The sequence below is a fragment of the Staurois parvus genome, unplaced genomic scaffold (genome assembly GCF_062004578.1).
Source record: "Staurois parvus isolate SC_StPar_1 unplaced genomic scaffold, SC_StPar_1.0 ptg000438l, whole genome shotgun sequence".
Classification (NCBI taxonomy): Eukaryota; Metazoa; Chordata; class Amphibia; order Anura; family Ranidae; genus Staurois; species Staurois parvus.
The window spans coordinates 3262191-3287991 of NW_028318234.1; the positions used below are offsets into that span (position 1 = coordinate 3262191).

The 25801-nt window shown below is 45.1% G+C and overlaps 1 protein-coding gene across 1 annotated transcript in view; it reads right to left on the reverse strand.

The window, feature by feature from the left end:
• Positions 1 to 22209, reverse strand: part of PTGER4 (prostaglandin E receptor 4) — a 35066-nt gene extending 12857 nt beyond the window's left edge. Inside the window, exon 1 of the mRNA XM_089687819.1 lies at positions 20071 to 22209. Within this exon, the coding sequence (XP_089543945.1) occupies positions 20071 to 20880 (810 nt within the window). The 5' untranslated portion in view covers positions 20881 to 22209. The remainder of the gene's footprint in view (positions 1 to 20070) is intronic.
• Positions 22210 to 25801: the final 3592 nt, after the last annotated feature.

Here is a 25801-nt window from a genome sequence, read left to right on the forward strand (position 1 = left end):
TTATATGCTCTGTGAGTATGCATTATGAATTTCTACTGTAACATACCTGAAAGCAGGGGCGGACTGACAACTCAGGGGGCCCCCGGGCAATAGGGGATCATGGGGCCCCTGTGTGCTTGCCCAAACTCAAAAAAGCCTATGAAAAAGGTACCGGGGCATCTCATGGGGCCCCCAACTGACCCTGGGCCCTCGGGCAGTGCCCGAGTTTCCAAATGGTCAGTCCGCCCCTGCCTGAAAGTCATTTTTATATAAATGTAACATTTTCTTTTACAAAGAATTTTATTATAGAATAGATAAGAACAGCGAATCAGTCAAAAACTGATACATTGATCAACAGGAGTGAAACATACAAGGTATGCGATGCATATTACAGGATACATACTGATGGAGAGACATAGGAATAAGCAGCATACTGAAGGACCGAATCCAGAAAGAGGTATAAAAAAGGGGAAGAAAACAATAAGTTGCAAAAATTGGAAACGTTTATAGACCAATGAGAATTTCAACTCTAAGGAAAAATTTGCACTATATCAGCATATAGAAAGCGGAGATGATATGAGATGGAACCTCTGTGAATAAAAATGGGCATTCCACATGCAGGGCTTCCGAAGGAGTCCAGCAGAAGGATATGGTATTGCTAGCACGGCACTCAAAGCAATAAGCACAATCAGTACACATGACATGAAAACAGACTAGACAAAAGGAAAGAGAGGATCGAAGAAGGAGACGAAAATGAAAACAAAGGGCTCCAGGGGGGCCGCAGCAAAAAAAAAGAAAAATAAACTGATATGTAAATTTTATATCGATAGAAGGGACTGGTCGAATATAAATGTAACATTTTCAAATGTGTGGTTGGAGGCGGACCTGGGCAAGGTTGGGTGGGGAAACTGGTGGAGAGTAAGGTTTGTGCCTGGTTAGTAGGTCTAGACTCGAAATTTTAAGCCCTGTTATAAACGATGGACATATTTCACCATTTTTTTCAATCCTTTGAACAACTCCGTGTTGCTGATCTCTAGCCTCGTTCAGTCACTTTGGGGTTCATTTACTAAAGCTGGAGAGTCCAAAATCAGACTCCCTTCTCCATAGAAACCAATCAGCTTCTAACCTCAGCTTGTTCAATGAAGCTTTGGCAATGAAACCTGGAAGCTGATTGGTTTCTATGCAGAAGGGAGTCTGATTTTGGACTCTCCAGCTTTAGTAAATAAACCCCTTCCTGTCTACATGTACTCTCTCCAGGATTATTTTTTCATCATTGCTCTACTCTGGCTTCCTGACAGTGACAACTTTGGACTTTGCCTGTGCTGGCTGCTTGTATTATTCATCAGTGTTTCATGCAACAGGATGACAATTCAAAAGTAATATTCCCAACGCACACGTTCCTGCAAATAGCTATTCAGTATTGCTGGGTGCTTTAGTGACCACAGGCTGGGAGCCGCAGACAATTCAAGTGAAGAAATGTCACCAGCACACCAAGGATTCCTCACATTGGTTCCAAAGCATTATTTCATGGCCACAAAATAAATACAAAGGCAACTTTAGAGTCACACAGGGCCCCTTCGTCAGGCAAGTGACGAAGGATGACAATTCAGGAACACAACTAGAAGACAGTTGTAATTTCGAACAGGAAGTGCCTGAACAAGGACCTTTGTGTCAGGATCACTACCTATTGTTATATGTTGGCCACTGGCCACCTAATAAAATTCAAAATATTAATAATACTATACATCACCAACCTTGTCTCATAATATCACCATCTGCTACACTCCTCTCAAGACCTCCTGCTCTGTAGCTTCCTTGTCCTATCCTCTCATGCTTCCTTCTAGGACTTCTCCAGTGCCCATCCTGTCCTATTGAACTCTCTACCTCCATAAGTCCAGTCATTTCCTACTCTGTCTGCTTTTAGAGGATCCCTGAAAACTCATCTCATCGGGGAACCCTATCCCACCTCCAGGGGAGGACTGACCATTTGGAAACTCTGGCACTGCCTGAGGGCCCGGGGTCAGTAGGGGGCCCCATGAGATGCCCCTGGTACCTTTTTCATAGGCTTTTGTGAGTATGGGCAAGGACACAGGGGCCCCATGATCCCCTATTGCTCGGGGACCCCATGAGTTGTCAGTCCACTCCTGCCCAGCTCTATTAAACAATTGAACCCTTACTTCCTCCATCAACTCATCCCTCATAGTTATCACCTTTTGTATCACTTGCACCTCCCTTTTAGATTGAAAGCTCTCAAGAGCAGAGTCCTTCTAAACCAGTGTTTCTCAACTCCAGTCCTCATGGACCCCCAACAGGTCATGTTTTCAGGATTTCCCTCAGATGAAACAGCTGTGGTAATTACTAAGGCAGTGAAACTGATCAAATCACCTGTGCAAAATAATGGAAATCCTGAAAACATGACCTGTTGGGGGTCCATGAGGACTGGAGTTGAGAAACACTGTTCTAAACCTATTGTGTTGAATTGTATTGCAATTGTACTATGTAGTAATAACAAGAATTCTTTTTAAAACATTAGCACTCCAGATCCAGCAGTGATCCAACTTATAAAAGTGACTTCAAGGTAAATGTGGCCGCAAGAAAGCAAATGAGTGAAGACACAGTATACCTTCCCTTTAAATGGAACTTATCAGGGGTGCAAACATATGGAAGCATCAGCTGCACTGCCGTTAGGGGCGAGCGTGATGTTTCACTGCTGTCCAAAGATATTCATGAGAAAAAAGTCAGATGAGAGCATTTTGGCATCAAGTTGTGTCACGCTGAGCTCCATTCAATTCCAGATATTTACTGCAAATGTTAAACTTTCCCTTGAGGTGTCCAAGGCTAAGCATGGACACCAGCCCATAAATTGTACTCGCTCCCCAGCAATGTTTGATCATAGAATATTTCTTCGGGGTAGGAGCAATCATACTTACGCGCTCTGACAAAGAGACACATTGACACAGCTGTCACAGCTGGCAGCCTGCGTGTGTGTGAGTAAACACAATGCTAACGACATGTACAGAACCTATCAGACTACGGTCCTGGCGGCCAGCTATTGCTCCAGTATTAATCACATCATTAAATGGGGCTATCGTTTAACCGCTCTCTTATCACCGGGCTGAGTTAATATTTGTAGGAGAAGTCACAGAACGGTCAGCCCATAGACAATCTGTGGGATGGATCCCAGAGAACTTGTGACTTCTCATTAACGACATTTTTGTGGCATTTTTATCAGGATTACACAACTCCTCAAACAAGGTCTCCAGGAAGCAAAAATTACTGAAAAAGGAGCTGCATTTGCTCCATTTTAAAGGAAATGTGTTAAGACAAAGTTCTCTTCGAAGCTTTGCTTGGCTTGGAGACCATTGGACACTTTGGACAAATTGGGGCTGATTTACTAAAGGCAAAAAGACTTTTCACTTTGTAAAGGAATTTTCTCCAGATCTTTGTGAATTTGTTGAAGCTCTGTTGACTTTTTTTTTAATTGTCCCTGCACAATTGGGTATTTATGCAAAGTGAAATGTTACCACCTTCACTAAGCTCTGGGGCAAAGTCTTTTGCAAAGTGTAACTTTCCTTGCAAAATGAACAGCCTATTGGCCATTAGTAAGCCAACCGCATGGTCTAAAAGCTGGCCATACACTGTTCAATTTTCACCTGATGAACTGAAATTCTCAGCCCTTTCAGCTCCCTCCACAAAGTTCTCATGGGCGTACCTAACGTCTCGTACATACAATGAGAATATTGGATGAATGATTGTCCGATTTTTTGTTTAGTCTCATATCAAAAATGAACAGATTACTAAAGTTACAAAAATTCTCATACGACAAAATAAAAATTTGGAAGTGATGTAAGGTATTGCATTGTATTTTCGGAGGAAAACTGTTCTAATAAAATGAAAATCTAACACATCTGGTAAATATTTTCATGCTTGTCCCTTCAAATTTCAGATGAAAGCTGTGTACAAACGATCAGATTATCATATGATCGCTTTGAAAGACGTATTTTTCTTACGATTTTCTGATCGTGTGTACTAAGCTTAAGAGTACGTCTGTGTAAGGAGCCTTTGCCTGCACAGGATGCATAGTTGTTTCATGCATCTGCCTGCGGTAAGTCTCATTCACGTCCAGGGGCAGACTGACAACTCATGGGGCCCCCGGGCAATAGGGGATCATGGGGCCCCTGTGTCCTTGCCCAAACTCAAAAAAGCCTATGAAATGGTACCAGGGGCATCTCATGGGGCCCCCTACTGACCCTGGGCCCTCGGGCAGTTCCCGAGTTTTCAAATGGTCAGTCCGCCCCTGTTCACGTCTATTGGGAGGCAGTGGCAGCACGAACACAGTCACTGGTCCCAATCTGACAGCTGTGTAAGTAAGCCCTAGGTGATAAGGATTAGGTTTCACTTTAAAAGGTATTTCCACTTCTGCAGCCAAATTGAGATAACACCTACTTTACATTTGTTACATGATCCCATTAATATAGCAGGACTTAGAAAAAAAATTCTACCCAACTTTCCCCATCAATGTATAATTAAAGCGGTATTAAACCCAAAAGCAAACATTAATTACATTGCAGGTTATTAGTGCTGAGATGCGATGGCTGCATTTGTTTTCTTTTTTTTAGGCTTTCTTTTCTTTATTTTCACCTGGTGATCCAGCCAGTAAATCTGTTGTTTTTCAAGAGGAAAAGCTGCCCTGCAGATGTAGCAATTACAGGGTTGAGATGAACCATTTACCACTGACATGGGGTGCTTACAACTATCAGCACAATTATCAGCTTTTATTTATGTAAAACCTTTATCCCAAAAGGAAAGAAAAAACTATTTTCTTTAACTGCTTATAAAGTGTTAGCTGGAGTTTGGCTTCAATTTGTTGGTGTATCTAAATCTGCTAGTGCATCTAACACTCCGCTCCCACAAGACTGACAATGCTGATGTCCAAAGGTGCCCCCTGTGCTCCTTCATCCAGAGTGGAGGTATTCTGATCAAGTGCTGTGCCCAAGAAAAGGTTCTCTCCACTCTCTCCTCACAGGACAGTTTGACAGCAGCAGGAGCTGCTGTCAAACCCTGTGACAAAGAAGTGCTGGTGGGGCAGAGATGTGCTCATGTGTCTATAGACGCAGGCAGCATGGCTCAGGATCGAGCCCACAAGCGCCCCTACAGTAAGCAGCTTCCTATGGGGGCACTCAAGGATGAGGTGGAGCCAGGACAGCCAGTGGGGAACCCCAGAAAAAGAGGATCAGGCTTTACTATGCAAACCATTACACAGAGCAGGTAAGTATGGCATGTTTATATAAAAAAAAAAGTTCACAATCAACAATCACTTTAAAAAAAAAGAAAAGAAAACTAACGCAGCCACTACATATAATGTTTGGTAAGCTGCAATATATGAATTTTTTGGTTTTGGGTTTGTTACTGCTTTAAGGATGGGGTTTGGGAGTTATGTTTTCTAAAATTAACAGTCTGTACTGTGCTGGCAGATCTTCATTATCAGTTGTAAACTATGTGTGTACACAGTCCTAATCAGGGGCGGACTGACCTTTTGGACACTCGGGCAATGCCGAGGGCCCGGGGTCAGCAGGGGGCCCCATGAGATGCCCCTGATACCTTTCATAGGCTTTTTTGGGTGTGGTTTGAGTGTTGGCGAGGACACAGGGGCCCCATGATTTCCTATTGCCCGAGGGCCCCATGAGTTGTCAGTCCGCCTCTGGTCCTAATAAAGGGTTAAAGATCTCAAGACCTGGGTGGTACATTGTATCCTAATCTATCCCTCACTCTGCCCCCTAATATCACACTGTAAGCTATTCTACACAAGGAAGCTGCCTATAGAGTCCTATACATAAACCTGTAACAACTGAAACAACTAGAAAGTTAGGAACTTTTTTTTTTACATTACTTTTAGGCATGCTGGGTGAATGGGAATACATAACATGCATATAGCGGGGTTTCTCAAATTTGACAGCAAAGGTGGAAATACCCTTTATTGGCATGTCACAACATGCTGAGTAGTCGCTGCGCCCCACAACAGCGCTCCATGGCACCACTAATGAGTCTAATGACTTGATGGCGGCACTTCAAGGTGCTGTAATGACTGAAGAGCTGCTACGTCACCAGTACTGAGGTTTCATTTCTCTTTCGTAGTCATGGTGTTTAAATATTTTTGTATTTTAATTCCAATGGCAAAAAGGTCTAACATGACTCAACCTTTGGTTTCTACAACGGCCCGGACTGATATAAAGAACTATTATGTTGTAATTAGTAGAAAAGCATTTGCTGCTCGTACATTCCTGGGCTGAAGCATTGCTTTGACTCATAGGATTTTCTGTCGTTTCTGGCCATGCAGAACATTTTCAATGTTTTTTTTCAGGTTCTTTAAGTAAATGTGAGAGAAATACAGGAGCTCCCACTACTGTCCCCCTTCTGTAAATACCAGTTTTCTGGCTGTGTCTGGCCTCAACTAACCCGCAACTGCATGCAGATTGGAAATTTGGAGCCAAGTTATAATTCCTGATATGAATTCTTACTGCATGTTTGTGCCGCAGAGAAACACTGGATGGAAATGAAAGCCAGGCAACTAGCATTTTCAGATGCAGAAGTCAGCAATGGCATAGTCCCTATAAGTTCAGTATAGGTCCAACTGAAATTTTAGTTTAAAGCAATTTTAAAGGCAGTTTTATTTAAAAAAAATAATAAACATGTCATACTTACTGTACCTGCTCTGTGCAGTGGTTTTGAACAGAGCAGCCCTGATCCTCCTCTTTTGGGGTCCCCCGCCGACGCTCCTGGCCCCTCCTCTCTGCTCCTGGCTCCTCCTCCCTGTCTTAGCAAGCCATAAGACACACAGAGTGCCACTCAACCCTACCCCCTGCTTCCTCGTCACTGGCTGTGACTGACAGCAGCGGGAGCCTATGGCTCCCGCTGCTGTCTCTGAGCCAATGAGGAGGGAGAGAGCCTCTGCTCTAGTTCAAATTGCTGGGTCAAGACTGGGCTCAGAGGAGGTCCAACATACTCACTGCTCTCCAATCAGCAGGGAATCCAGAAGAAAGTCTGCCTCCATGATTTCCTCAGTAAGGCGAAGTTTATAAGTACGGCTATCACTGCTGCACTTCTGAAAATTATTCAGCGGTAGATCACTTTTTAGAGGTGTTTGGCAGGCGATAAGGAGGAGCTTGTTTAAACCATTTAAATGCCTCACAAGTGTGTCGCAATCAAGTGCATTACACACAATTTCAGGGCAGTTGTTGCATGGCCCAGAATGCAATGGAGGGGGGGTAGAATTTTTTCCCTGGCTGTGAAGCAGGGCATTATAACCCTAGCATATGTGCAACCTCATTGGGCTGCCTTTGCATCTAAAAGGGTGGTGGTAAAAATGCAGCTCAACCATCTGTGTAAAGAGCCCTAAGTGTGACCATACACATTACAATCTGATTGTACCAATACAATCTCTTTTACACTCTGAAATATGAGGACAGACGTGTGCAACCTAATCATGTTCGATTTTGCAGGTCATAATTCCTGGAAGATCTAAAAGAGATTCAAGCAAGTGGTACAGGGTATAGTGCCCAGGACTGCCAATTGGTGGGTACAGGCAGCCATCCTGTCCAGGGCTCAGGCACCATCGGGTCAGATGGGAGTCCTGGCAGGAGTATGTCACGGTCCAACAGCTTCCTAACCCCAGTTCCCCCCTTTCTCTGCTCCTCATCCGGGACTCAAAGGGGATGAAGAATGTGGAGCAATGATGGATGCAGTGTGTGGGGTACTGGGGGGGGGGCAGGGATACAAGCAAGGTGAAATGGGGGTACATATAGAGTATTGGGAGATGCAGGTGCTGTAGAGTGCTGGGTAATAGGTTATGCAGGGGGTACAGGGTAAGGTTTAAATGGGGGATGCAGGGGGTACAGGGTAAGGTTTAAATAGGGGATGTAGGGGGTACAGCGAGGGGGACAACAGGGAGGGTACAGAGTGTGGGGTGGTAGATAGGGCCGCTGATAGGGGGTACTGGGGGGGGGGGGGGACCCTGTCAGGTGAGTTGACAGGGGCCCCATGATTTCTAATGATGACCCTGATGGTGAGCTTAAAAAATGACCACATCGCTGTCCTGGGGCAAGCATGTACAATAGATGTCCTGCAATTCTACATACACAGACTAATCAGAAATCAGAGAAGGCAGGACCACTCCAGGAACAATAACTAATAATAATAGGCAGCTTTAGATTCTCTGAATCCATAACAGATGAAAATGCCGGCCTGGGATGTTCCTCTCTCACAGGTCTTTATTAGCCATACCAAGTGTAGATGACAGCCAGCCAATGCATTTGGCCCATGGCCGTGACTTACTCGAAAATCATTAATCTTTCTTGGATTCCACATTGGGTATATCCATACAGCATACATTCCACTAAAGCAAAGAAAAACACAAATATTCTGATCCTGGCAGGGAACCCTGCGGAGGCAGGAGACAGTCAGACTAATGGAATCCTATGACAGCTAGATATATATGAATGGGAGCATTGTGGCCGAGTTCGTCATGTTTGTACATTTTTAAAGGAAATGATAACAGTGAAAGTGTGCAGAGACCAAATCTATGTGACAATCACTCCTATCACAAATGTCATCTAAAAGAGCAGCAAGGAAAAATTGTACTGCATACAAAAATAAATGCATCTGGTAGACCTTGTAGGAAATGTACAAGGAAACTGTTACAGGACCTACGCAAGCACAGGGAGAATATGCAGACTCCAGCGCTGGAGTCTTTGGTTCAAATCCTGGCCAGGATACTATCTGCATGGAGTGTGAGGAGCACAATGGCTTAGTGGTTAGCACGTCTGCCTTGCAGCACTGGGGTCCTCGGCTTAGATCCTGGTCAGGACACTACCTGCATGGATCCCTCTCCACTCTATCCAAAACTGAAAAAAAAAAAAACTTTGGCCTTTAGTTATACTTTAAATAACAGTGAAAATTAATATTCTAATTTCTGAATCAGCATTGCCTGACCACATTTCCAGATATTTCTATTCAGAAAATCTGTTCTCCCTGCCCCGAGCTGTCAGCTCCAATTAGCGCGATCCCAAATTTGTCTACACCTCCGCTGATCTGTAGGAGGAGGAGCGCCGCCGTCACTGTCAATTATGTTGGCAAACTGGCAGAACAGGGAAGTCGATTCTACAATCACATTATGTGAACAGGCTGCTGCTGCTGTTTACTAACCGGAGGAGCCAGTTTGGCTGAGGGCAAATCATGGGTCTTCTCAAGCCACTACTTGTTTGTGATTATAGCTCAGCTACTCGCTATGGAACATGATGCAGATTTCCTTGTGACTGTTTTATGCATGTCAGGCTCGATTCAGAAGAGTCAGATTTGCAATTAATATTATATGTAATGTCCATTTAGAAACCACTGGGTTATGGTGCCAGGATGCCTGTGTTGGAATCTGGGAGGGCTACCCTTAAGGGATCAGTATCTTGGCTGGATAGGTGAGCATGCAAATATTAGGGAGTGTTATGGTAACCATACACAGCTCAAAGACTGAACAAGAAAAAATCAACTGAACAAGAGAAAATCATTCAAGCTACCAGCATGGATGGGGGTGCCTCCACTACAGGCTATTGCATTCAGCAGCCATGGCACCAACAACTGCCTGAATACAATGGTGCTGCTGGACAGTAACTGTGTCTGATAGTACACTGTTCTGTCAATAAGTTTCCAGCCAGCTCAGTCCCATTTTAAACCAAATTTTGCCAAGCTGGAGGTTACTTCCAGGGCCATGATTCGAACTTCAGCAGATTCAGCAAAAATATGACGAATGTCAAGCTGTCTTTCTGGAACTTTAATATTAGAGTTACAAGAAGGGTTACAGTTAATGTTAGGACTATGGGGGTTACTAGGGTTATAAGGAGGGTTAGTGTTAGGATTATGGGGGTTACTAGGGTTATAAGGAGGGTTAGTGTTAGGATTATGGGGGTTACTAGGGTTATAAGGAGGGTTAGTGTTAGGACTAAGGGGGTTACTCGGGGTAATAAGGAGGGTTAGTGTTAGGACTATGGGGGTTACTAGGGTTATAAGGAGGGTTAGTGTTAGGACTAAGGGGGTTACTCGGGGTAATAAGGAGGGTTAGTGTTAGGACTATGGGGGTTACTAGGGTTATAAGGAGGGTTAGTGTTAGGATTATGGGGGTTACTAGGGTTATAAGGAGGGTTAGTGTTAGGATTATGGGGGTTACTAGGGTTATAAGGAGGGTTAGTGTTAGGATTATGGGGGTTTCTAGGGTTATAAGGAGGGTTAGTGTTAGGACTAAGGGGGTTACTCGGGGTAATAAGGAGGGTTAGTGTTAGGACTATGGGAGTTACTAGGGTTATAAGGAGGGTTAGTGTTAGGGTTTTGGGGGTTACTAGGGTTATAAGGAGGGTTAGTGTTAGGACTATGGGGGTTACTAGGGTTATAAGGAGGGTTAGTATTAAGGTCATGGGGGTTACTAGGGTTATAAAGAGGGTTAGTATTAAGGTCATGGGGGTTACTAGGGTTATAAGGAGGGTTAGTGTTAGGGATTTGGGGGTTACTAGGGTTATAAAGAGGGTGAGCGTTAGGGATAGTGTTAGCATTACCAGAAGGGTTAGTTTTGAGGATAGGGTTACAGGGAGAGATAGTGCTAGGTTTACAGGGAAGGTTAGCTTGAGGGTTAGTTACAGGACAGAAAATGGTAGGCTAGAGAAGGATAGTGTTAGAGCTACAAGAGTAGTTAGTATTGAGGTACAGGGATGGTTAGTGTTAGGGTTATGAGGGTTGTTAGGGTTATAAGGAGGGTTAGTGTTAGACTTAGTGTTAGCATTACAAGAAGGGTTCGTTTTACGGTTGGGGCTACATGGAGGGTTAGTGTTAGGTTTACAGGGAATGTTAGTTTGAGGGTAAGTGTTAATGTCACAGGAAGGGTTAATTACAAGGAAAGAACATTAGGCTTACATGGAAAATGAGTGTTAAAATTACGGAGATGGTTAGAGTTGGAGGTACAGGAAGGGTTAGTATTAAGGTTACATTAAAGGTTAGCATTAAGGCTACAGGTTAGTTTTAGGGTTACAGAGAAGTTTAATGTAAAGGTTACAGGAAGGCTTAGTGTAGGGTAAGTGTTAGAATTATGGGGAGATGTAGTCTCAAGGAGGATTAATGTTAGGGTTAAAGGCAGGGTTATTGTTAGGGTACAGAGAGGGTTAAGGTAAAGGTTACATGAAGGGATAGTGTAAGGGTTAGTGTTAGCATTATGGAGAACTATAGTTGCCGGGATGATTAGGGTCATAGGAAGAGTTAATGTTAGAATTAGAGTTTAGGTTTAGTGGAAGGGGTTCTAGGGTGGGGCATTGCATTTTATGCCAGGAGCCCTGTGTTCAAATCTACCAGCAACGATCACCTGGCTCTACCCTACAGATTTCCATTGAAAGCTTGTGAAGCAGACACAACGGAACACTGTGAGCATTGTGTAGAATACTGTACATAACTCTAGACAGACCCCATGATAAAGAGTAAATTACTTTACCCATTGTAGGAACTTTTACAGCTTTTACAGGAACAAAATAGGTCATAGGAAAGCTATTTACAATGTTAGCTCTTTCACTGACTTGCCTTGCAATGTCACCTAGATGGAGTAATGATTTACAATTAGGCTAAAGAGCCAACTGAGTTAAGAAGAGATACAATGCATTAGAAAAACATTTTTAGAGTTTTACTTTCTGTGGATTGTATATATTGTGCACAAAACATTTTCAACACTTAAGACTTTGTATAGGAACCCTCACCTGGGGGCACCAAGCATGCATTCTCTAGAATCACCAGTACCAGACCAGCTCCGGGCCAAAAACAACAATGTACTGAACGCAATAGTTCAGTACATACAAGCAACTACGTGAAGTATTTGTTTAGCACTGCGGCATGCCACCATGCATATAGTGTGCTGGGCAGGGTGGATGAAAATAGATGATTTAACAAAAAAAAAACGAAAACAGATTTTTTTAATTGAAATCAGATTTTTTAAAATTTTAGTCGGATTTTTTTTATTTTTATCAAATTTATTTTAGTAAAATGCTTTTGGTGTAAAAATCAATCTAAAGATAGTTTTTTATTTAAGATACATTAATAATTTAGTTTATTCAGCATGAAATGGAGCTTAGTTATGTAGCATGAGGCTGTATATTCTGGTAAACTCATTCAATGAATCCAAGCTCTGCAAGCTGAGATAACATGCACTGTATTGATGAATTCACACAATTTTACACTAACCATGAGAAAAAACATGAAATAAAAGAATTTGAGTTGTTCTCCAACTATGTGTGATTAACCTATTAACCTAATATCAGTTCTGATATCGCTGTTTTACTAACCTGACCGCTTATTTTTCTACAATGGAAACTTTCATTTGGTTTGCAAATATTAAAGATTCTAACTACCAGCAAGAATGTGTCGGATTTCTTACATTTAAAGAGCACCTGTAATTTTAGATCCATCATGGCAGTGCCTGTTAGTGGGCATCCACTCACCTGCTGCCGCCACGTCCCTCACCTTGTTGTGTCACTGCCGCATCACCAGCCATCTCATTAGAGTGAATGGGACTGTTGGTGAGTCAACAGCAGGTCAGAGGAGGGGCCGGTGCGGGACAGAGATGACAGGTGCTCTTTAAAAAATATTATTTAAATCGAGCTTTTTCACTAGTGATTTAAATCCTGATTTAAATCAACTTAATTTAAATCAAATCCACCCTGGTGCTGGGTTTGAGTTGCATCTGACTATACATACTATGTGACCCCCTAGCAGGTTTCTACCCCATGGGTGAGCTTCAGGACGAGTCCCAAAATTCCCACATCCAGCGCTTTGTGTACAAGGTTTTAATGAGTAAATGATTATCTTGTGGTGTCTCGGTTAACCAAAAAATGTTAAAACTTCACTCTGATGTAATATGTCATGGTAAGTGTAGTCCTCAGCCTTGGCCTCCTGCATGTGGGCGATTAGTCACCTCGACAATGAAAAACATCAACTCTCATATTGTGACCTTACCAGGAAAGAGGCACAGTGCTGCCTACAGAGCGGGTCGTTGGCTCCCATTATGAAAGTGAAAACACTATTCTGACTCTCATGTGGGTTATGAAACTCCTGTGTGCAATATACAGGTCAAAGCTTGTTGAAGCACTAAGCAGATGTAGGGCAGCCTACTATTATTAAATAAGGCTCAGTGCAATAAATAATATTCTTCTTTTTTTGCCCCATCTGCAAACTGAAATGAGATTGCACCATCCTATTAAATAAAGCCAGACGTTTCACAGCGAAATGCGCTCAGCTATCTGCTAGTGAGGCACCGATGCTTGGAGCGGGTGCTGCCAGTGACGTCTGTAGGCATCTAGTGTGAATTGTAGCATAGGTGAGAATTTATGATGACCAAACAAGTCAGATGGCTGCAGGCAGGAACTGAACATACATGGCCAGCATATACTGAGGGCAGCCATCCCAGAAGTAAGTGAGCAACGTGGACCCGACTGCATAGAAAGGTGTGTTGTGTATCAGTAAGGTACGGAATTATAGTATCCTAAAGAACTTGTGTCCCTCCAACTGTACAGTTACCCCTCCCAAGGCATGCTGCTCCACAGTGAGCAGATGTCATGCCATTTCTGGGGCACAAATAAAGTTGTGATAGCAGATATGGGAAATTATAATGTCAATAGACAACCTAATAGTAGGTGATTTGTCGCTCCCCAGCTGATCTGAGCTAAGCTGAGACTTGTAGTCCCACATTAGCTAGACCAAATCTGATCTTTGATGCAAGTGACAATTCAAGAGGATAAGAATGATAACTATACCCGGGGCACATGGGACATTTGCTAAGTTATATTGATTGTAGATTATTTTCTGCACTGACAGCCAATGAATGACATTACCACAGTATATACAGAGGTCCCTTGTAGTGGGCACTGCGGTTATTGCAGTATATACAGAGGTCCCTTGTCATAGGCACTGCAGTTACCGCAGTATATACAGGGGTCCCTTGTAGTGGGCACTGCGGTTACCGCAGTATATACAGGGGTCCCTTGTCATAGGCACTGCGGTTACCGCAGTATATACAGAGGTCCCTTGTAGTGGGCACTGCGGTTACCGCAGTATATACAGGGGTCCCTTGTCGTGGGCACTGCGGTTACCGCAGTACATACAGGGGTCCCATGTCATAGGCACTGCAGTTACCGCAGTATATACAGGGGTCCCTTTTCGTGGGAACTGCAGTAACCGCAGTATATACAGGGGTCCCTTGTCGTGGGCACTGCGGTTACCACAGTATATACAGGGGTCCCTTGTCGTGGGCACTGCGGTTACCGTAGTATATACAGGGGTCCCTTGTCGTGGGCACTGCGGTTACCGCAGTATATACAGGGGTCCCTTGTCGTGGGCACTGCGGCTTATGCATATATTTGCAAATGTGAACAAACAAAACCCTCTGTTTCTAATGAACACTGTTACAGGGTCAATTTGGTTGTTGTGCAGGCTGGCTGATAAGTGTGCTGGGAAATATTTTGTTTGTTTGCGATGTTTATCTGCCTCTAATTGCTCCTGTCTCTAAACTCATATAAATGCCTATATCTGCATGGATACATAGGCTAATATGGAGGGGTATTTAGAGGCAGAAAAAAAAATAAACATCAAAAACCTGTAAAACAGTGTACATGAGGTCATAGATTGAACAAGTCCAGGACGCAGATATTCTTCTACTTTGTAAAATACATTTCTGGAAGCATACTACAATCCCACCATATTACTCCATAAGTAGTGTATCTGAATACATAGAGTTGTTGCATTTTGAATAATACAATGAATCAAATGAAATGTTAGTAGCTTTTTTGAAAACAGAGTGTTACTTGCAGTGGCTCAGTGTTCCAAACCTGGGATTTTCAAGGAACACAAGATTTTAAAGGGCAAGCCTCCAATCCTAGTGGCTATGACTGGAAACTGAGGACAGCTGGCAACTACGGTATGTATTAAAAAGTTAGGGCTTTCCGCTGTTCTACAGCTACAGATCCCAGCATGTCACACTAGTACTGAGACTTGTTCTGTGAAAGAAGAATGTAAAGCAGTGGTTGTCAACTTCCAAGGTATGTGTGGCCTCAAATGTGGCCCCTGATGTCACCAAAGTCTATAACAGCATTTTGTAATGTTACAAAAGACTACCATAGACTGAAGACTAAAGCTTGGCCATACACCAGTAGAATTTTGCTTGAAAATGTTTGGAACATTTGTTCAATTTTTAAATGGTTAATGGAGTCAAATCAACATTCAATTACAAAAAGAACATTTTTTTTAACAACTTTCTAGCAGTGTATGTGGTTTCCGTCCAGGAAACTCTATTCATAGCAAACTTGAACGTTAAAAGCAAATGAAATTTTGAATTCCTCAAATGACTTTTGTTAAGTTTCAGTTGGCATTATTGAATTTACTGGGATATTTTTTTCTATGAACGTTTACTTGAAAATCTGCCACTGTATGTCCAGCTTTATATGAAGAGGTGATCGTAGATTGTGCTACGGGAGTTGGTTTGAGACTAGAGTCATGCTGTAGGAGACAGTCAGAGCTTTGAGGCATGTTATATGAAACTGCTAAAGACAGCCAATTACAAATCAAAGCTCCCACTACTGACTGCTGGGGTCTGAGGGCCACACTGCAAGCACCAAAGGGCCACATGTAGGCGCCAGGAATCTTAGGAATAATCAGATAAAGACAACTGATAAAAAGCCTGCATGATATTGTAGTTATATTTGTCATCACTTATTTATAAAGCTCCAATATAATATGAAACACTGTTCATCACATATATAGAGATGCATCATTTATTGATGATAAGTGTATTATTATTATTAATTATAATAATAATAATAATAAAAATACTAATAATATAGTGCAGGTTCTTTATCTGTTGTTTAACAGCATGTGACAACATGAAGTAGACATCCACTAATTGGCAGAATACATTATTATAATATAAATGTATAATACACACAGGGGATGTATAACATTCTACCAGAAAATAGTGATTGCAGCAACAACATGAACACGGGACATGTATTCTGTTCCTGAAAATCAGCATGCAGGGGTACATATTAGAATACTGAAATTCAGCTTGCAGGGTACATATTGGAGCACAGAAAATCAATGCCAGCATTAAACTACCTAGGAGTTCTGCAGTTACAATGCCAACCTGTCCTACCTTAGCATGCTTGGAGTTGTTGTCCTACACAACTACTAACGCTCCATTCACACCTGTGCTTTTTTTTAGTGCTTTTTGCAGAAACACACTACAGTCCATTTAACATGGTTTCCTATGGAATATGTTCACATCTATGCTTTTTTGAGCTGCTGTGTTTTTGTAAAGGGTCAGGGACTTTTTTTAAAAGCAAAAAGCAGTGTTTCTCAACTGAATTCAATGGAGAATCTGCTGAAATGCATGGTAGTGCGTTTTTGCCGCGTTTTGCATTTATATTCTGTCCAGCAAAAAAAAAAAACAAATTCCACTTAAAAAAAAATAAAAAGAGCCGAACAAAATGCACTAACAACACATCAAAAACACATGTAGAAAAACGCAAAATGGACTGTGAAAAGCACTGCAAAACGGACAAGAAGCAAACTACGTAAGTGTGAACGAAGACTAACAGAGTACATATAATGCTATTGATCAAACTCTGCAGAAGATCAATACTGGGATTAAAGGATCCTAATGATTACACTGTGCAGGGAAGCAAAGGTGAACTATATTTACAAAGCCATAAATTAAGGGAAGGCAAATATGCATTCAATGCAAACTTCACACAGGATTGGAGGATTAAAGTGAACACAGGTTTACTTGATACAGATTAGGTCTAGTTCCACTTCCTTTCACACCTTAAATTGGACCCAAAATTTGTATTCCTGAGCCATTCATAGATCCCTTGCTGTTTTGTAACAGCAAGCCCCAGCCTGTCCTGCCACAAGCTGTTTTGATCTGTAGTTGTACTCTAGGGAAGGACAAGCACATGGCATGCTGTTCCTCAAACTCAACATAAAGGATCAACATGACTGTGTCAGTGCTGAGTTTATTGATAGGTCATCTCTAGTCCCCTAGCAGTTCTGCTGCAACAAGTAGGACCTGTAGTTCTGCTTCACATCAGGAAAGACAAGCATTGAGCACATGGCATGCCATTGCTGAAACCCAGCATAAATGAATTAACATTGGATTTACAACATCAGAGCTGAACTCAGTGATTGGTTATCTTTGCTCCCCCCTAGAGGCTCTGCAGTAACAAGTGTCATCCTGCTCTGCCTTGGCTTGCTGGGACCTGTAGTTCTACTCATTCATTTACAGAATAGGATTAGAGAGCACATGACATGCCATTTGTGAAACTCAATGTTGGATTTCCATTGTCACTGTTGAGCTCAGTGATAGGACATCTTCTGAGATACAAACCTACAATGCCATAACCTGCTGGGATTTGTGGTTCCACAGACAGCTATCAGGGAAGATATGCTGATGCTGCTGAACATAATAATTAAGATCCTATTATTTGGAAATAAAATGTCAGTTTTCAGCTTAGTGGTGGGTAATCTTTGACTACAAGTACCAGCCTATCCCGCCATAACCTGCTGGGACTTGTAGATCTACTCGCAGACAACAATCAGCAAAGGCAAGCAAACAGCATATAACACACTCTTACTGAATATATTATTTACATTATATTATTTAGAACTAAAATGTCAATTTTGGCCTAAAATGAGAGCCTATCCTGCCATTGCTTAGCTTGATCCTATATTTCCTTTTTAGATCGTTAGCAATGAAATTACAATGCCAGCATTGATTTCAGTGGTAGGTAATCTCGGCTCCCTAACTTTTTCTGCAGCAGAACCATCCTGTGCTGTCCTAGCACCCCTGGACCTCTATTTCTACAGCTACTGCAGCCACCTTCTCATGCTTTACCATGCTGGGATGTCTAGTTCCACGGCTTCAAATATTTACTCTCTCCTGCCCTGGCATGCTGGACTCTGTCATTCTGCTACTATACAACCCTCCTTCTTCTGCCCTGGCATGCTGGACTCTTTAGTTCTACTGCTATAGTAGCCATCCTCTCTTTCACGGAATATTGGGCTTTACAGTTCTGCAATTCCAATAGCTGTCTAGTCCTGCCATGGGATGCTCTTCAGTTCTATCTACAATACGCACCCTCTCCTGCCCTTGCATGCTGGTCTTTATGGTTCTGCAGCTAGAATAGCCAGTTCAACAATAACCCCCCACTCCTGCCCTGGCATGCTGGGCTCTCCAGTTCTGCAGCTATCAAAGCCTCCTGCCTCTTCTCCTGCCCTGGCATGCTGGGCTCCCTAGTTCTACAGATACAGTAGCCCACTTTCCTTGCTCTGACATGCGGTGCTCTCCAGTTCTTCAGGCTACACTTTCCTCCTCTGGCATGCTGGGTTCTCCAGTTTTACACCTACAATACCTCCCTTCCCCTGCTCTGCCATGCTAGGCTCACAGGTCCTGCAGTCATCCCATTCTCTCCCCCTGACATGCCGGACTCTCCAGTTCTGCAATACCCACATCTCTCCCCTGACATGCTGGGCTCTCCCCTTCTCTCCTCTGATCTATAATCTGTTTTCTCCTCCCCTGGCATGCTGGGTTCTCCAGTTCTGCAATACTCCCTTCTCCCACCCTAGTATGCTGGATTTCCTAGTTCTTAAACCACAATACCCCCTTCTTGCCCATGCGATGCTGGGGTTTCCAGTTCTGCAATACTCCCTTCTTCCCTTGACATGCTGGACTCTCCAGTTCTCCCCTGACATGCTGGACTCCCCCCTTCTATCCTGACATGCTGGACTCTCCAGTTCTTCTCCCCTGACATGCTGGACTCCCCCTTTCCTATCCTGACATGCTGGACTCTCCAGTTCTTCTCCCGACATGCTGGACTCTCCAGTTCTTCTCCTCTGACATGCTGGGCTCTGCAGTCCTGCAATCCCCCCTTCTTTTCCCTGACATGCTGGCCTCTGTAGTCCTGCAATACTCCCCTTCTTTCTCCTGACATGCTGGGCTCTGTAGTCCTGCAATCCCCCCTTCTTTCTGCTGACATAGTGGGCTCTGTAGCTCTGCAACCCCCCACCCTTCTTTCCATGCTGCGATGCTTGGCTCTGTAGTCCTGCAATCCCCCTCCTTTCCATGCTGCGCTCTGTAGTCCTGCAGTCCCCCCTTCTTTCCCTTGACATGCTGGGCTCTGTAGTCCTGCAATCCCCCTCCTTTTCATGCTGACATGCTGGGCTCTGTAGTCCTGCAACCCCCCTTCTTTTCCCTGCCATGCTGGGTTCTGTAGTCCTGCAATCCCCCTCCTTTCCTGACATGCTGGGTTCTGTAGTCCTACAATCCCCCCTTCTTTCCTCTGACATGCTGGGTTCTGTAGTCCTACAATCCCCCTCCTTTCCATGCTGAGATGCTGGGCTCTGTAGTCCTGCAATCCCCCTCCTTTCCCCTGACACGCTGGGCTCTGTAGTCCTGCAATCCCTTCTTTTCCCTGCCATGCTGGGCTCTGTAGTCCTGCAATCCCCCCTTATTTCCCCTGACATGCTGGGCTCTGTAGTTCTGCAATCCCCCCCTTCCTTTGCCTGCCATGCTGGGCTCTGTAGTTCTGAAATCCCCCCCTTCCTTTCCCTGCCATGCTAGGCTCTGTAGTCCTGCAATCCCCCTCCTTTCCATGCTGCCATGCTGGGCTCTGTAGTTCTGCAATCCCCCTCCTATCCCCTGCCATGCTGGGCTCTGTAGTCCTGGAATCCCCCTCCTTTCCATGCTGCCATGCTGGGCTCTGTAGTCCTGCAATCCCCTTCCTATCCCCTGCCATGCTTGGCTCTGTAGTCCTGCAATCCCCCTTCTTTTCCCTGCCATGCTGGGCTCTGTAGTCCTGCAATCCCCCTCCTATCCCCTGCCATGCTGGGCTCTGTAGTCCTGCAATCCCCCCTTCTTTTCCCTGCCATGCTGGGCTCTGTGGTCCTGCAATCCCCCTCCTCTCCATGCTGCGATGCTGGGCTCTCTGGTCGTGCACAAGCCCAGCACTAGGCACGCCCTCACAGACTCACCACTAGCGGGGTGGAGCAGATGAGTACCACCACGGAGGTGCCGATGAGGATGATGACCATCTGGATCTCCGCCCCGGCGATCCTTCGGAAGCTCCTGCGGCGCCTGAAGTCGGAGATGCGGGTGTCGGTGCCGAGGGAGGTCCTGCGCACGAACTGGCGGTGCATGCGGATGAGGGCCACGCAGACCATCCCGTTGCAGAGCACGGTGACCAGGATGAGGAAGGAGTTGAAGCCGGCGTACATGTAGGAGTAGGCGGCGTAGGTGGAGACGTTGGTCCGGAGGTCGAGGAAGCACCAGGTCCAGGGGTACTGCAGGGTGCTGCGCCCCATCCCCATGCTGGGCAGGGCACAGAACAGGACGTTGGAGCCGTAGATGGCGCACAGGGTGAGGCCGGCCAGCTTCTTGTCCACGTAGTGGTTGTAGAAGTACGCATGGTTGATGGCCAGGTAGCGCTCGATGGACATGGCGCAGATGATGCTCAGCCCGGCCAGCCCGAAGAACAACAGAATGAACGAGCTGTATTCGCACAGCGCCTGCCCGCCCGGCCACTCGTTCCGCAGGTAGGTGGCGATGGTGACCGGGCTGATCAGGCAGGTGCCCAGCAGGTCGGTGACGGCCAAGCCGCACACCAGGGTGTAGAAGGTGCTCTCCTTCTGCTCCTTGCGGGACTTGCACAGCACGATGATGGCGATCAGGTTCCCCACCACCCCGAAGATGAACATGACGGCCGGGATGGTCGGGGGGCGGCCGGACACCGGGGCTGCCGTGCTGTTCAGGAGGGACATGTTCAACATGGTGGTCGTGTTCATGGGGGGCGTCAGATCTGCAGGGGGGACATCATCCACAACACCACCGAAAATGATTGGTATAAGTCAGGCAACTCGAGGGTTATGGCCAGGCAGGTGACCCTCTCAGTCCTTGTACAGGGGGGTGCCAAAGGTGGGACCAGGACTTCCAGGTGAGGGGAGATGTGGGAGGCTGGCACAGCTGAGGAGGTGAGGACCCCCAAGACCTGGGGAGTTGAGAATCTCTAAGACCTGGGGAGATGAGGACCTCTAAGACCTGGGGAGAGGAGGACTTGATGAACTGGCACAGGGGAGGAAATCACAACTGTCCACAGCCTGGTACAATTCAGGAGATCAATTGTTCACAAACTAATACAGTTAAAATGATCAGGACTTCTCAGACTGGTACAGGTGACCAGAACAGGACTTCTCAGACTGGTACAGGTGACCAGAACAGGACTTCTCTGACTGGTACAGGTGACTAGATCAGGACTTCTCTGGTACAGGTGAGGAGACCAGGACTTCTCAGGCTGGTACAGATAAGGAGATCAGGACTTCTCAGACAGGCACAGATGAGGAGATCAGGACAGGCTTGCACAGTTGAGATCAAGACTTCTAAAACGGATACAAGTGAGGAGATCAGGACTTCCAAGACTGGTAATGGTGAGATCAGGATCCTCTGACTGGTATCAGAACTTCTCAGACTGGTGCAGGTGAAAAGATCAGGACTTAAGACTGGTGAGGAAATCAGGGCTTCTCAGTGTCATGAGATCAGAACTTCTCTGACTGGTGGAGGTGAGGAGATCAGGACGTCTCAGAGTGGCACTGGTTAGATCAATATTCTCAGACTGGTGCAGGTGAGGAGATCAGGACTTATGAGACTGGTACAGCCGATGAGTTCAGGACGTCTCAAACTGGTACAGTTGAGGAAATCAGGACTTCTGAGACTGGTGCAGGTGAAGAGATCAGGACTTTTCAGACTGGTGCAGGTGAAGAGATCAGGACTTCTCAGACTGGCACTGGTGAGATCAGGACTTTTCAGACTGGTACTGGTGAGATCAGAAGTTCTCAAACTTGCACTGATGAGATCAGGACTTCTCGGACTGGTAGGACTTGATATGGCTGGAAGCCAGGACCTCTGATGATGGAAGGCAGAGAGCAGCTCTGAGTCCAGTCATTGTTGCAGACTGTCAGTGGTGCTCATGTCCTCCACGCTGTCAGTGCAGACACTTCTGAGCTGCTGCTCTAAGTTTTCTCTGGTGAAGTTTCTTGGGGAGGGGTGAGGTTTGCTGTGCTCTCCTCCCTCCCATGGTCTGATTGGTGCTGCTGATGTCAGCGATGAGGTTGGAGAGAGCAGAGAGATTGCTCCTGTCATTGTGAAGAGCTCCTGGGGGCAGAAGTGTGATCTGAGGAGTTGGGTGTCTCTGATGTCCATGAGTGCCGTGTCTGCTTTCCAACCCCATGGACACCTCTGTTCAGGAAAGTGCCGAAATGTTGTGCAACTAATAAATTATCCCACTTGACGGGACTCGAGGGGAGTTTTGTTTTTCGGTATTGTTTGCAGTTGATAAAACAAAGTATAGGAAGTTGTGTTGCAAAAATAAATAAACACGAGAAGAATAAAAGTAAAATAGTTTTTCCTATTTCACTGAGCAGCAAAATCAGTAGCAAATCTTCTATAGTAGTAAAAAAAACTAAAATCCATCAATGATTTCATGAATCCTGCACACATACACAGAGCTGGATCTGATTTCCGAGAAGCAGAGCAGTGGAAGTAGCGCAGAGCGAACAATCACACTGAGCCAGGGGTTTCGTGATAGTGATGACTTCTTGCTATTCTCCCTTTTTGCGGTCCTTTTAGGACTTATTTAGTAACGAGCCACATGCAAAAAGCAGTACTGACGACAGCCAATCAGACTCTGTCCTGTACTGGTTAAATGGTAATGTGAAGTTTGGCTGGTTGATACGGTTTACTGCATTCAGCCCTTTGCTGCTGACACCAAAGCAGATGTACACTGCTCCAAAATATTAAAGGAACACTTTGAAAGTACATCAGATCTCAATGGGGAAAAATCTCATGCTGGATATCTGTACTGATATGGACGGGGTAATGTGTTAGGAACATAAGGATGCCCCATTGTTTGATGGAAATGAAAATTATCAACATACAGAGGACTGAATTCAAAGACACCCCGAAAATCAAAGTGAAAAAGTGATGCAGCAGGCTAGTCCATTTTGCTGAAATTTCATTACAGCAACTCAAAACGGTCCTCAGTAGTTTGTATGGCCCCCATGTGCTTGTATGCATGCCTGACGTCGGGGCATGCTCCTAATGAGACGACGGATGGTGTCCTGGGGTATTTCCTCCCAGATCTGGACCAGGGCATCACTGAGCTCCTGGACAGTCTGAGGTGCAACCTGGTATCGTCGGATGGACTGAATCATGATATCCCAGAGGTGTTCTATTGGATTTAGGTCAGGCGAGCGTGGGGACCATTCAATGGTATCAATTCCTTCATCTTCCAGGAACTGCCTGCATACTCTCACCACATGAGGCTGGGCATTGTCGTGCACCAGGAGGAACCCAGGACCCACTGCACCAGTGTAGGGACTGACAATGGGTCCAAGGATTTCATCCTAATACCTAATAGCAGTCAGGGTGCCATTGTCTAGCCTGTAGAGGTCTATGTGTCCCTCCATGGATATGCATCCCCTGACCATCACTGACCCACCACCAAAACAGTCATGTTGTACAATGTTACAGGCAGCATAACGTTCCCCACAGCTTCTCCAGACCCTTTCACGTCTGTCACATGTGCTCAGGGTGAACCTGCTGTCATCTGTGAAAAGCACAGGGCGCCAGTGGTGGACCTGCCAATTCTGGTGTTCAATGGCTAATGCCAATCAAGTTCTATGGTGCCGGGCAGTGAGCACAGGGCCCACTAGAGGATGTCGGGCCCTCAGGCTACCTTCATGAAGTCTGTTTCTGATTGGTCAGAGATATTCACACCAGGGGCCTGCTGGAGGTCATTTTGTAGGGTTCTGGCAGTGCTCATCCTGTTCCTTCCTGCACAAAGGAGCAGATACCGGTCCTGCTGATGGATTAAGGACCTTCTATGGCCCTGTCCAGCTCTCCGAGAGTAACTGCCTGTCTCCTGGAATCTCCTCCATGCTCTTGAGACTGTGCTGGGAGACACAGCAAACCTGGCAATGGCACATATTGTTGTGCCATCCTGGAGGAGTTGGACTGCCTGTGCAACCTCTGTAGGGTCCAGGTATCACCTCATGCTACCAGTAGTGACACTGACCCTAACCAAATGCGAAACTAGTGAAAAACAGTCAGAAAATATGAGTAGGGAAAAAACTGTCAGTGGCCTCCATCTGTAAAACTGTTCCTGTTTTGGGGGTTGTCTCATTGTAGCCTATCTAGTGCACTCATTGAGAATTTCATTAACACCAAAGCAGCTGAAACTGATTAACAACCCCCTCTGCTATTTAACAGACCAGATCAATATCCCAGGAGTGTAATTGATTTGATGCTATGCTCTGATTATTTTTTTTGAGCATTGTACAATCTAAATTCATAAAGGGAACCTCTGCTTCGCCTGTGCAATTTAAGCAACAGGTTCACTTTAGAGCAGCAACACAACAAGCGGAAAAAGTTACCATGATAATATATGAAGCTGTTCACATCAATGTGTTGTGTTAGAGCAGGGGTGTCAAACTCCATTTCATTGCAGGCCGTATCAGCATTATGGTTGCCCTCAAAGGGCCGGTTGTATCCGAAGACCCCAAAACACCCCACCCCTTACATCAGATGTCAAAAATCCCACACCCTCCCTAACATCACTGTGCACTCCCCTTGGGGGACAGAGCTGGAAAACATTGCAGGGTCTGGAGGAGGTCCAGAGAAAAGGTCAGTTACCAGAGGCTGCTGAATGCTGAGACCAGGGGAGGCAGAGATTAGGGGGCTGCAGCTGCAGGATTTGGCAGAGGAGTTCTATTCTCCTCCGCTTGCTGACTGCTGTGACAAGGTGGAGGCGGAGACAAGGGGGTACCTGCAGGAGAGGTGCAAGGGCCACATGAAATGGTCTGGAGGGCCGGATTCAGCCCACAGGCGTGTTAGAGGATGGTGCGATGCATTTTTGAAAAAATCACGCTGCATCTTACGTGTGTTTTGTTAAACTTGTGGATTATATTACAGTCAGTGGGAACTCATGGAAAACATACGTAGGCTCCATTCACACTAGGATATTTCAAATCCTGGGTGGAATCGCCGCGATTCTGCCTGAAATTTGAAAAACCCTAGTGTGAATGGAGCCTAAGGGTTGGTTGACACCAGATGCAGCCTAGTGTGTTTTTATTCTGCATCAAAAAAGGACTGGACAGTGTTTAACATGGATTCTAATGGCCCTAGTTCACACCAGTGCAGTGCGTTCCAGTGCAGTCAACAGAAGTAGAACATGCTGCACTTTTTCTGTATAGAACGCAGCTGGAATGTGGCAAACGCGTCAAAAATGCTCTGGAATGCACATATCCTCAGTTGAGATGGAAAAAAAGAGGGGAAAAATGCACCAGAACACATTAAAATCACATGAAAAGCACGCATGCAGAAATGCATCCGGAGCACAGAAATTGTATTGTGAACCAGTCCTAAAAATGAACTATATGTTTTTATTAGTGTATTTTTTAAGTCACATGTCCATATTTCGTATGTGCCTGGGATGACACACATAAAACATGCATTGAGTTTTATTTTAATGCATTCAGAGCGCATTATGTCCCTAAAGCCACCTGTCAAAGATGCCACGTTAAATGAAGCAAAGCATTGCAACCGTGGTATGTATGTCGCCTTTTCCAGCTGCTGTAGTAGGCTTTAGGTGGGTGGCCGGGGGGTAAAAATTCAGATGACACACTTGTGTTAACCATTAGCCGCCCGGCCTAT